Raw genomic sequence first — 14,700 nt, forward strand, 5'->3', positions numbered from 1 at the left:
GAATGGAATTTTTTTTTTTTTTTTAAAAACCATTGATTTCATTATTGTTGAAGAAAAGTATGTACGACACTTTATTACTCTTATTTATTAAATAAATTAGTAGCTACAACAAAAAATAACACATATGCATTTAATTAATTTAGAATTAGATGTCTATAATGCTTTATTTAAAAAAAAAATTATTCATTATAAAAAAGCTTAAAAGAAATATAATTTCATTAGTTATATTATCTTTATTTTCTACAATTCAAAGATTCATTACCTTCAAACTTATTAATTTATTATATTTACTACATTGTTCATTGTCTTTTTTTTTTTTTACATTATCTTGTAATTAAATATCAAAGTTATATATATATATATATATATATATATATATATATATATATATATATATATATATATATATATATCAAGTATTTTATACAAATATAATAAATATTAATATTTTGTTCAATACTTTCAGATGATAACCTACAACACACATCTCACAACACATTAAACATGTAGGGAAAAAACTACCACTACTAAATATGAATAGGTGTTTGTACGCTAAAGAGTTCATATTACAACTAAAATCTCAGTCATATACACAGCAAGGCAAATCGAAAACTTCCTACACCATAATCTCATTGCATGATGAATCCCTCTATGCTGCTACCAGTAACCTAATTGCACATGACACACTACCTATAAAATAAAATAAAAAACAAAGAGAACATTTACTGAAGATGAAAACAATAACAATGCTACCCAAAAGAGAATTAAGAAGAATTAGATACATTTAAACTAAAAGTAGTATTTATTTAGACTATTGTTTTAGGACTAAGTATTTAGACTAGCGTTATTACGAAGTTGCAAACATTTATTTTAGTGACAATTATAATTATATCAATCTCTTATATATTATCTTGCATTTATATACTTTAAATTACCAATTTAAATAAACAAATTCAACATGTATTTACCTATGCATGAATATCTCCTATATAATATTACATTGATATACTTTGAAATACTTATTTAAAAATAATTATTGGGCATTATCCCATTCGCGCAAAGCGCGTAAAAAAACTAGTAAGAGCTAATAAAGACGAGAACTAAAAAATGTTAGTGTAATTGTTCGTTGAAATGAATGGTTCATATTATTTTGATTTTAGTATTTTTTAAAAATTATTTTTTCTATTTTACCGTTTATTATATTATTTACTTTTCTTAAATATCATTGTATTCCGTCAGTGTAAACTTTAACACGAAATATTCCGTTAACAATTTATTATTCTTAACTTGCTCATTGATTTTCATAAGGAAGATATTAGGTTCGTCGAACCCATCCCAATCAAAATTGACATTATTGTTAAACATATATTATGAAATATTATGAATATGTTAGAGTGTATTAAAAAAAAATACATTATAAAATTTAACATGAACTTTGGTCAATTAATTAAAATTGCGCATTGGGCATTGATGAAACTGTACACCTAATTTACATATATAAATTAAAAAATCTATGTCTATTATCATTGTATTTCTGGAGAATGAGGATTTGATATTTTTTTAAGGTGTACTGCGCCAAGACATTAAAATCGTTGTGAAACACACTAGGAGAATATATCAAATCAAAAATTTATTTATGACGAAAGTGACAATAAAAAGAAACATTGATCACGCTAATTAATAAGGTTTTGTTAATTATGTGAATCCGAATTTTCGTTTGCTTGTTTAATTTTCTAATTTTGTGACGTGAATCGGAGTTGTTGAATTGACTCATCGCGTTTTACTATATATAATTTGACTTTTTTTTTCATTGAATTTTAAATTAAAATCCTAAGAAGCACATATAAGAAGCTTCCTTGAAATTTGAAAATGGAGTTGCGTAATCCTATCCAATTTGATTTATTCTAAAAGACAAGAAATTTTGCAGAATGGCATATACCTGTGTTATCTGCGTTCAAATTACCACGCCCACTTGCATATAATATGGCTGCTAGCTTCCAACTGTCAAAAGTCAAAACTAGCCCAAGGTCTTTTTTTTTTGAAGGGAAATAAGTAGCCCAAGGCTATATTTATTCATATAATACTCTTTTCCTTTTTATTGAGTGACGTAAAAAATTCGCAGCCACTATTTAAAAGTGATTATTATGTAAACTTCACTCTTGTGTAATATTTTACAAGACACACATAATAGATAAATCGTATAAAAAAAATCATTTGCAGCGAGTTCAATTGAGAGTCATATCATCATATTTGTAATTCACTTATTTTCTTTATTTTGTTTTACATCCATATAATTTTATCTCACTTTAAACAACGGCAACAAATAATTAATACATATTTTTCAAAAAAAAATGAAATGAAAAAGTAGGCTCACTTTGGAATTTGGCAATTGTTATATCCTAGAACGGGATACAATCATTACATCTAAGGATAACAATTGTAATAATTTGGTGCCATTTCGTAAGGTAGACCATGATTTGATAAATTAACATGGATGTGATGTTGTCTTGTTAGTCTTAGGGCTAAAATCTGATATCTTTAATTAAGTTGACCCCACGAGTAACCAGTTCTCGGAAAATTAAATAATATGTCATGCTAATCTAGGAATTGGGCCAAACAGCAATACTTATTGCGTGTATCATAGTCCACACATATGTTTAGATCACAATTAAAAAATGACTTCATTTTACATAATTTTTTTCACGCGACCCATTGTAATATACATTTTTATAACTTATAATGTACATTATTTTAACTTATAAAGTACATTATCTTACTCCAGAAATTTTATTATTCTAACAAATAATGACATTATTCAAACACATAAAGTATATTAGTTTAACTTATAAAATTCAACGACATCATTTTAGACCGTAGTTCACACAACTCTGTGGACCACAGTCCACACAACATGATCCACACAATAATTTGCCCCAAACCTAAAACAGGCCGGCAAGAAACCTAAAGAATGTCCAAGTCTTGAAAAGGATATAACAGGATGGCCCAACCTAAAACAGGCAAGAATAAACTATTATATGGTTTCATAATTGAACTTTGAACCCAGCCCAAACAGGCAAGAATTTCACTGTATTTCTAGTGATTTAATTTTGTGGGAAAAGAAATTCTTGCAAATACACACATTTCATGTTAACATGAAATAAAATAAGCGCCCGCATGGGTAGCTCAACTGGTCATAGAGGTGAAACTTTGAAATAATGACCAGGGATCGAGTCTCACCAGCGACAGTGTGGGAGCAACCTCTCAAAGTGAGGGGGGTTCCTTGTGCGCAATGAACACCGGTCTAGCCTCTATGGTTCATGTTCGGTTGAGTCACCATGATTTACATCTTCCCAAATGCTCTGCCGGGGTGTGGGGGGCCCTTAGGGTTGGGGTTCAGCCTTTTGGAATAATGAAATAAAATAAGCTCTAATGTCTGTGTTCAATTGAGTTACCATAATTAACATCCTCCCAGATACTCTGTCGGGTCGGGGTGTGAGGCCCGACGGGTTGGAGATTCAATCTCTTTGGGAAGAATGAAATAAAAGAAGGTATTAATTTGATATTGATGTAGGATAAGGAAACAAGAATATCAACAGGTGACAAGAGAAAATTCTCGAAGAAAGAGAACAACTTAAAACATAAAATATTTCATATCATTTATTCTAAAAAAAAAAAAAAAAATTCATATCATTAAGGATAACAAGACTAGCTTAATAATGAGATGGAAACAAAGTAACAGATGCATGCAGAGATATAGGAGACAAATTAATTAAACTACAAAATGATAACATACAGTCATTAATTAATATAATGGACTGTAATGATGATGACTAAGTAAATAATTAAGCTCGATTATTATTAATGACGGTGTCCATCCACATTCTGCATTTGCTCATCAAATCTGGGCTCAACCTAAACATGAGCACACAAAACTCCATCTCACTCAAGCACCCATCCCCATCCATGTCCCCTTCCTTCATCATGCACCTCAGCTCCTCGTCGCTAATCCCTCCCAACCCTAACTGCGCCATGTTCTTCTTCAAGCTCTCAAACGTGATCACCCCTTTCTCCCCATCCCGGAGCAGCTGAAACCCATTGCACAGCTCCTGTAAGAACCCTTCCGCTCCCAGCTTCTCCACCATTGACGGGAAGAAGTCCTCGAACACCACATCACGCCCCATTCCCCCTGCCATTTTTCTGCTAATTAAGTTAGTTCCTGTAATATTTATATTGCAAATGTGTATATGTATGGTGGATTGGATGAAGATGAAGATGAAGATGGCGGCCCATGCAGGTGCGGTTTAAATAGACGAGGATGGTGGGGTTAATTGGTGCTGGGAAAATTTGGAGTGGTAAAGATGGAAGTGGAGTATGGTAGTGTAATTTTGGGGTGTCAATTTCTTGGGAAATGGATGCTTCTGTTTTCTTTTGGTTTCCTCGAAGTTGCAGGGGAAGCTACTTCCTACTATATTTGTTACTACGTGGGGTTTTGTACTTATGTACATTTTGTCTGTGGTGCCCGGATTCCCTCTACTTTGGGGCAAATTATGTTGTGCAACCGTGTGCACCATGCATGCTGTACACAAGTCTAGATTCAGAATTTCTATATTGTAGATTCATAAAATTTATACTGTAGATTCATAATTTTATAAATATATGTTCATAATTAAAGAGCTATATGCTCATAATTGTCGATGTTCATATTCTCAATTATTGAACTCTGTATTCACAAATCACATAGCTATATGTTCATAATGTGATAACTATACAGTTTAGAAATTATGAATCTACAGTACAGATATTATGAATCTGCAGTATAGAAATTATGAATCTACTGTATTTAAATTATGAATCTACGGTTTAGAAATTATAAATCTAGAGTATAGAGTTAATGAACCTACGATATAAAAATTATGAATCTAGACCCGTGTGCACCATGCATGGTGCACACGATTGCACAACATAACAATCCCTACTTTGGGGGTTACACTTTTTAATAAGTTAGATTAGTTAATGGCATAATAATCCAATTGTATGGGATTTAACTTTAATTGTGTTTCAGTAGGTTGAGAAAGTATGTATGAACATATATACTATATTGTAACAGAGTCAACGGCATTCAAAAATTTTAATCTGTGGTCGGGGAAGAATAAGTTAATTATTTAATGACATAATAATTTGTATATTAGTTAGCTAATTATTAGTAAAAGTCATTAATACAATCTAACATACTCCACAAGAGGAGCTTTTGAAATGATGGATGCTTTGTAGTGGAGTCATTTAACTTTAATTTGACTCTCATAATATTCTTTAAGTTTGGTACTTTTGTTGAGAGCTCACAGTAAAAATCACTCAAGTACCAGTCATTTTGATCTATTACCAATTTCACATAATACTTCTCTATATATGAATCATCAACATGGAAATCTAAATAATTCCACATGAGAAACTCATAAGTTGAATCTGAGTAATAAACTGTGAGCAAGAACACATGATTAAATTTCAACAAGAGTGTAAGAGTTTTACTAAATGTAGTGACCGGGCTCTTTACGAGTATCGTAGATATAAATTTTCTCATCTCTTAAACTGAGTCACCATCTTTTATATATTCCTCTATTATATTATCAGTCAAGATGTGGGGTCTGATGGTAAAGGAATTTTGTCTGATCTTTTGTTAGCAATGAAAATCCAAATAATTTCCGTAAGATGACCCTTTTTAATAGATGAATAATTTAATAAGATGAATCGACATTGATTACATAGTCAACCAATCAAGGAGAAAGAGTTGCTAACAGCAAATTTTGTCTGGTATTAAATCCTAAATAGTATGACTTCAAGTTGTATGATGGAGATGGGTGGTTTTATCAAGGGAAATTGGGTAGAGGGAAGAAGGAAGTTGATAAGGACGAAGGTGACGCTATAGTTTGATTGCTACGAAAGAAGGTGACTGATGATATGATACATGTCGCTGATATAGAATTATATTGGGTGGAGCGTTATAGCAAATTATATTCCGATCATAGTTCATATTACAAGATGCATATTGAGGTATGTTTATTTTTAAAATATTAATTACGGAGTAAATTTTAATTTTTTTAGGAATAAGTTCCAAACTAGTCGCATTCAAAAAAAAAAATTCCAAACTAGTCACTGAACGTAATCTAAAAGTGTAATTAGGTCACTGAACGTCAAAAAAATACAATTAAGTCACTAAAAATTCCAATGTATGCAATTTCACATGATAGTAGGTTATCATTATTTCATCAGATTGCCTGCTTACGTGAATAGTGAGTTGACATTTTAAAATAATTTGTAATAATACTTTAAAAATTAAAAATTACGTGGATAGTAGGTTACCATCCATTTCATTATGTTACCCCCCTCCCTCCTCCTTCATCTCCGGTTGGAGACGAAGGAAGGGGGAAGGGGCCAGGTGTGACGTGAGACAGGTCCTACGTTACGTCTCACGCCACCCCCTTCCCCCCTCCTTCGTATTCGCCGGAGACGAAGAAGGAGGGGAGGGGGGGGGGGGGGGAGTGGCTACCCTTTTTTTTTTGTTTATTATTAAAAATTATTTAAAATGTCAATAAATTTGTCAACTCACTTTCCACGTAAACAGACAACCTGATAAAGTGGATGGTAACATGCTATCAGGTGAAATTGCATACATTTGAGGTGTTTAGTTGCTTAATTGCACTCTTTTTTTTTTTTTTTTTTTTTTTTCAGTAGCATAATTACATTTTCAAGTTATGTTTAGTTGCTAATTTGAACCTTATTCCTTTTAAATATATTGAAAGCTTAATTTTAGTATATATTAAAAATGAAGTTTCAAAAAATGAATATATAATATATTAAAAATAAATATGTATGTCGTTAGTGTTCTACCATGCAATGTAATGTGAATCACGGGCGGTGTAATGATGAGAAGGTTATAGGTTGGCCGGGTACTATTATATTAGCAAATGGAATGTTTGTATCTAATTAATGTATCGTTTGCCAAGCACATTGTGCTCAAATGGCAATTCTGTCCTTCCGCTTGAGGAAATGTTACAGGATTGAACTTTGATGGTGGAGTATTAACTCTTTGAATTGTTGTGTACCGTTTAAAACAAATATTAGACTTATTTTGTTGCCCCACCTTGTAATTTTCATTTTGAAAAATATTTTTTTATTATTTTAATAAATAAAGTGTATGGGTGTAAATAGTCGATAAAATTATATATATATATATATATATATATATATATATATATATATATATATATATATATATATATATATATATATATATATAACTTATTTATTTATTTTAGTTATAATAATTATTCGGGGACGGGACGGGACGGGGCGGGGCGGGAAGGGGTATTCCCGTCCCCGTCCCCATCCCCGCGGGGGAATTTTTACGTCTCCGATCTCCGAAATTTTTTCTCATCCCTGTCCCCATTCCCTACGGGGGCGGGGAACCCCGACGGGGATGGGGCACATTGCCATCCCTACTAATTAGTAATACGCTTTTAAAATATTTAAACCTAGGCGAGGTGGGCTTTAAAGCCATCACCGCGTTCATTCTAGGTCGAGGCGGGCTTAAGCTATTTTGATAGCTCTACTCACAAGTCTGCATGCTTCCTCTAGTTTTTGTAATAATCATTGATTTAAAAAATTGTTGAAAAAAATTAAGTCTTTCCTTCCCAAAAAAAAAAATTTGTTGAAAAAAATTTAGTGTCACCATTGTTAAATATTAGCATGAAAATAGTATATGAGTGGTCATTTTAAAACATTGTTTTTAGTGGGGCCATTTTTTATTTGAGTCTATTCAGATCCAGATTCAGTGGGGCCATTTTTATTTGAGTCTGTTCAGATCCAGATTCTTCTAGTCGAGTAAATAAATTTCATATATAATTATACACTTAAACGCACAAAAAAAAAACACTTAAAATAAATAATGAGTCAATAAAAATTTGATTCTCAAATATACCATTAATTTTTTTAAAATGAGCTTTAAATTTTTAAAAAGAATTCGTGCTTTTATATTGAAAATAAATATGAGTTTGGACTAATATAATATATTTCAAACATTCTAAATAATTTGAAAATATATTGTTAGAAAATTCAATCGAATCCCAAAACGCGATATTTTAACGGAAATGTTTTATAACAAATTCCCCAGCAATTATTTCCGATATTTCGTTCTCCGTAGGTCCAATTCAATTTATCAAAGATGCTTTCACGCTTATTAGTTTTGTTGTGGTCTGCCAATATGGACATCACCCTTGCCCTACAATTTTATATGTCACAGGCCGTAATGAACTTTCCTCGAAAGATAGATAGAAGAATTCAAATGACTTCCCCCATCTACCAAAAACTATATATTCTCGATATATAAATAATTTATAAGAGTATATATAGATAACTTATTTTTTTTGAATGTTAAATACCTTGTGTTCATTTGGCATATTTGTAACTCTCTTTGAGAGGCACAGGAGCTGGCCAAAATGAAATAGTTACTCGTGGGAATCGAACCCAAGTTATCCCAAAATTTTCTCCCACAAAGAGAGCTTATTTGTTATTTGAGCTACCATGTTGAGTTAATTATATAGTGGACCATGGTCTACACAATGCTGTGCAAACCATGATTGGCGAATGAAATTTTAGTAGAATTAAAATAATACTTTAGTGTTGCTATAATGAAACTAGTGTGTGGAAAATGAAACTAAAAAACATAGCTCATTCAATAATGTATATTATCAAATGAAACTGTAGTATAACTGAAATAATAATAGTTTAGTGTTGCTATAATGAAACTAGTGTATGTGAAAAATGAAACTAAAATCCAGAGTTATACAATAACATATATTGCCAAATAAACTTTTGAAGTGTAACTAAAATAATACTTCAGAATTACTACAATTAAATTAGTGTGTGTGAAAATGATACTATAGTATTTGTGATGTGGACCGGTCCAAACTCAAAGACTATAGAATGGACTATGGAGACTCACTAATCACTATGGTGCTCATCTCTGGATTGAAATTTGAAATACTTTTTTTTTTTTTGGTGGGGGAAATTTGAAATACTTTAAATACCTGTAGTGAGCACTAAAGAGCCCAAATGAAGTCTTCTAAATGAGGACCAAAAGAAGCCCACAAGAAATGGAAATTTGTGCTAATATATATGCTTCTTTCTGTCAAATTATTGCTCTAAATTTGTGACTAAAGTTTCAAGTGATTTTACTTAGAAACTGGGGATTTATTTGGGGAGTATTATATACAAATTTGATGGAGGATGCTTAAAAAATGTTTAGGACAAAGGATTTTGAAGGTTGAAATCTGGAAGTTTTATTGATCCTAAAATTTGATGTTTCAAGGAATTGAAAATTTGCTAGCTGTTTTGAGAAGTGAAGAAGGAATGGGGCTTGGGTCGAAGTCAATGAAGTTAGAAGGTGGTGGTCCATGACTTAATTGAATGTAAGAAAAATTGGCCTGAGGAGTAGAGTTAAGGGGGGTTATTGTGCAAATAAGGTGAAAAGTTTATTCAACGGGTGACAATTGGGACTCCTACCGTTGAATATGGTGCTACTAATTAGCTCGTCACTTTTTTTTTTTTTTTTTTTTTTTGACAACTTGCCAAATTCATTTAGAAGTTGTAGTATTCTCTATGGGAAAGTTTGTCATTGCTATCTTCAGACGTGATTTGAATGAAGTACATATTGTGATCCTAATCAGTAAATAACAACAAGAAAATAAGCTAGCCTAGATTGTCTGATCCAAAGCTAACTGACTCGAATAAAGAATGCAAACAAACAATTCTCATAAAGAGTCAAAACTTAAAACCCCGAGTTTCATATACTCGTTTTGTATAATAGGGCTCGTCTCATATCTTCCAAAAACTTTTGATAAGTCAAAGTAAAATATGTTGGGATTCAATTCTATTGCTTTGTGTGGTTTATGAATGATTGAATACTGAGTAGTGTTTAACAGTGAAACTTACAATCCTTATACCATGGACCAGGGTTCTCGATGCACTGTAAACTTGATGCATGTTAATTTATATGTCTTATGTTGTAAGTTTTTGCATCTTGTGTTATGAAATTTTGTATCTTAAGAGTATAAATTCTGTACTTGAAACAAATTAATAACTGTGTTTTGTATTGTGAAACTCTGTGTCTATGAACATAAATTATGTACCTAAATCATATTTGAAAAATAAGTAAATATATAGCATGTGTATGTGTCGTGTATTGTGATTTTTTGTATCTTATGTTATGAAATTCTGTACTTTATGAGTATTAATTATGTACCTCGTCGTTTCGATCCAAGGTTCATAATGCTATACGGACCCTGGTCCATGATATAAATATACCATATACCATGGTTCACAATGCACTATGGACTCTGGTGCATGTGTATGTGTATTATGAGTATGAATTTTATACCTAAAACAAATTAGTAATTGTGTCACATGTTATGAATTTATGTGTTTTGTGTTGTTAAATTCTATGCCTATGAACACAAATTATATATCTAAATCAGATTTGAAAAATAAGTAAATATATAATATGTGTATGTGTCTTGTGTTATGAAATTTTGTATCTTAAGAATATGAATTCTGTATTTCGTCGTTTCGATCCAAGTTTCATAATGTTATGTGGATCCTAATCCAGGATATAAATTGCCAATCCTCATCTAACATGTTCAATTATCATGGGTCATTCAATTTTCTTTTTTTAAAGTAGGGACTAATTATTTTGTTTTGCTATAAAACAAAGATAAATTAATGAATTATGAGAGGAATAAGCCATGACCTATCGTTGTCGGTGTTAAATTATTTAATAACATAGTAGCGTATTTTACGAGTATTTAATAAAGCTTTAATGAGTATTTTTTTTTTTTTAATGCTATTGACTCTATTACAATGTAGTATCTGTTCATAACTATTTTCTTAACCTATTGAAACACAAAAAGTCAATAATGTTTCCGCTTAAGTTCAAACTCACAATCTCCCATATGAGAGTCCAACCCGGGTGCTATTAGACCACAAGGTCTTGACAAGCTTTAATGAGTATAAATAAGATGAAAGTTTGATATTTTTTTCGAAGGGAGACAGTTTGATATTTTATAATGAATCAACGTATAAATATAAATTTTGTTTTGTTGTAGCCTTATAGGTATTGATGTACAACTATTTTGGATCAGAGATTAGTTGAGACACATCTTACAATTTACTTATTTCACATGTTTTCAGGACAGGACATGACCGGAATGATCTTTAAATTTTAGATCAAACTAGCTTATGAATAAAATTAGAAATATATCATTTAATTAATATATTAAATTTATTTTTTCTAATAAGATGATTGATGGGAAGGATGGAATTAGGAGTGAAAGGAATTATAATTCCGTGTGAAAAGTATAAGGTGATAATAAAATAAAATTTTAAATTTTATTATTTGATATACATGAATAGAATTACTGGGGATTGAAATGGAAACAATGAATAAAGATTAAAATGTCATTAATAATAATAATAATAATAATAATAATAATAATAATAATAATAATAACAATAATAACAACAACAACAAGGCCAGTGGATCAAAGACGACAGGGAGAGCATAGTTTCTGAGAATGAAAAATTTGTGTTCGGAATCTTTAGTCCCGAGGGAACAAGTAACAGGTACGTAGGAATATGGTATAATGAAATTATACCACAATCAGTAATTTAGGTAGCTAATAGGGAGAAGCCCATTTTGGATAAAAATAGAGCCTTTGGGATAACCGGAAATGGAACTTTTGTGGTTTTAGATGGCAAAAATGTGTCTGTCTAGAGCACAAACAGCTCTGTTACTTCAAGCAATGCAACTATGGTGTTAAGGGACACCAGTGAGCTTATTATTCTCAAAACCGATGGGTGGAGGCCTAATAATACTATATGGCAAAGTTTCCACCATGAGCAAGATTTACCTAGCACATACTATTAAGTAATAATTATGGATTTTTTTCATCACACAAAAAAATTATAATAATGAAACAGTTTTTGCTTATCATCATCTTTTGTAGCATATATATTTTACTTCGTCTTGTCATGTCAAATAAAATGCATGTATTTTCATATGATTATTCAATATATATGAATTGAAACCTACTTATATTAAAATGCAGTATATGTTCATATCGCATCCACTGAGATTCAAATACACAATCTCTCATATGAAGAAGCAACTTGATGCCACTAGATCACAAGGTTATTGCCTTTAAAGAAAGAATTTAATTGGTTTGTGTTTTGTTTAAACTTATGGTGTGTTTGGTTTGCACATAGGAATCGGAATCGGAATCGGAATGGATATCAAATACTTGGTAATGGTAATGGGTTTTGGTAAAAATAGTTAACATGTTTGGTAGTAGGGTGGAATGAGAATAGTTACTAATAATAGTGCTTGAGAATGAATAAAGGAATGAAACCCTTATTGTATTTGGGTATGAGTTTTTCAATTGATGAGGTATTCGAAACTCATAGTAGTGTTCTAAAAACCTATCAACCAAACAACAACAATCACTTTCATACCCATTCCTATGGGCAAAACCCACCAACCAAACACACCCTTAGACTTAATTCTTGCAATTGAGTCAAACTTATGGTTGATTAAGTCCTGGTACATGTACAGAGACAACGTAACGTTAATCAAATTCATTGTATTGAATTTTCAACATTTAAATTAAACGAAATTGCAATCCAAACCATATATTAAAGTTCAATGCATTAGTGCAATTAGTGTGGTGCATCATATGACATTGGGATAACATCGTAGGATTTTTTGACGGTTTTTGAATGCACAATCAGAGAATTATCGATGCACGACATTCGATATAGGAATGCGTGACATTCTGTACTGAAATACACAGCTTCTAATAAGACTAATTTACCCCTACTTGTATATTTTATAATATTTTAAAAAGATTTATTTCTTAATCTGTGTTATTTATTTCTTTTAATCTCAGTCGTGCATCAATCTAATTTAATGATCTAAATTAATCCTTATATTCTCACATTAAGGGTGATTCTCATAGAGCGCAACCATATATATATATATATATATATATATATATATATATATATATATATATATAAACAAAAACACTTCATAGTTTCAAAAATGGAAATATGCATTTATATATAAATTCAATTAATTGATAACGAAGGGTAACAACTAGCCCACGTAGAGTTACATCAATAGTTATGCTGTGCAACCGAATGTACCATGCGCATGGTGCATACGGTTCAAAACGACGTCGTTTTGATTAAAAACGCGCGTCCCACTTTAAAAAAAAAAATCAGGTTCGAGTCTCAGCAATAGCATTATTGTGGATATATAGTTATGAAATTGTGGATATATAGTTATGAAATTGTGGTTATATAGTTATGAATTTATGGATATTTAGTTCATTCATTGTGGATATTTAGTTCAATCATATATTGTGTATATTTAGTTCATTCATTGTGGATTTTTACTTCATTCATTCATTCATTGTGGATTTTTACTTCATTCATTCATTCATTGTGGATTTTTACTTCATTCATTCACTGTGGATATATAGTTATGAAATTGTGGATATATAGTTATGAAATTGTGGTTATATAGTTATGAATTTATGGATATTTAGTTCATTCATTGTGGATATTTATTCAATCATATATTTTGGATATTTAGTTCATTCATTGTGGATTTTTACTTCATTCATTCATTCATTATGGATTTTTACTTCATTCATTCATTCATTGTGGATTTTTACTTCATTCATTCAGTGTGGATATATAGTTATGAAATTGTGGATATATAGTTATGAAATTGTGGTTATATAGTTATGAATTTCTGGATATATAAAAATGCTATTGCCGGAAATCGAACCTGATTTCTTCTTTAAGTGGGACACGCGTTTTTTTAACCAAAACGGCGCCGTTTTGCAACCGTATGCACCTTGCAAGGTGCATTCGGTTGCACAGCATAATTTGCGGAGTTACATCAATGCATGACTTGATCTCGAAAACCCATGTTGTGTACCATAAATACACATATAGGAGACCCGGCCTACTCACACACACAAAATAATTATGCCTATATCCAATCACCTTGTGATTAGTGGCATGAAGTGACACTCCTAAACGGGAGCTCATGGATTTAATTCTAGTGAAGACAAATATTGACTCTTTGTGTTTCAATATAGATAAATAGATATTATATTACGTTCTAACAAAGTTAGTAATATTCAATAAAATTGTTATGCTTATATATAGAGAAAGTTTTTTCATATAAAATTTTACTATAATAATAAATACGTGCTAAAATTTATTATATTTGAGAAATATTCAAAATCTTTAATGAGAGTATTAAAAAAGCATATATACATATAAAAGTAAGATACGTGCCATGTTAAAGTGTTTCACAATAGGTTTTACTTGAAAATCATAATAAGCATCCATTTAAATTTACGGGTGCAACTTGAATCAAATCCTTATCATTAATTTTAAATGGTAGAGAAAAGGGTCAAATAACCCCCTAAACTTTACCCTAAATGTCAATTAACCCCTTAAACTTAAACAAAGTTCAATTAAACACTCAAACATGATAAATAGGGTCAATGAAACCCAAAAACCGGTAAATGACCTGTTATTACAGGTCATTTTAATTCCGGCGACGGATTCCGG

General features: G+C 30.9%; 1 protein-coding gene across 1 annotated transcript; it reads right to left on the bottom strand.

Moving 5' to 3' along the window:
* Nucleotides 1-3,726: 3,726 nt before the first annotated feature.
* Nucleotides 3,727-4,256, bottom strand: LOC109164964 (calcium-binding protein PBP1-like). Its single transcript, XM_019313529.1, has one exon. It carries the CDS (start codon nt 4,191-4,193, stop codon nt 3,843-3,845), a length of 351 nt encoding a protein of 116 aa, XP_019169074.1. The 5' UTR covers nt 4,194-4,256; the 3' UTR covers nt 3,727-3,842.
* Between the last annotated feature and the right edge of the window lie 10,444 nt (nt 4,257-14,700).

The sequence above is a fragment of the Ipomoea nil genome, unplaced genomic scaffold, assembly GCF_001879475.1.
Source record: "Ipomoea nil cultivar Tokyo-kokei standard unplaced genomic scaffold, Asagao_1.1 scaffold3069, whole genome shotgun sequence".
In the NCBI taxonomy this organism is placed as follows: Eukaryota; Viridiplantae; Streptophyta; class Magnoliopsida; order Solanales; family Convolvulaceae; genus Ipomoea; species Ipomoea nil.

Excerpts from the sequence above, each read along its gene's own strand:
- LOC109164964 (XM_019313529.1), bottom strand. The coding sequence starts at position 4,193 with ATGGCAGGGGGAATGGGGCGTGATGTGGTGTTCGAGGACTTCTTCCCG.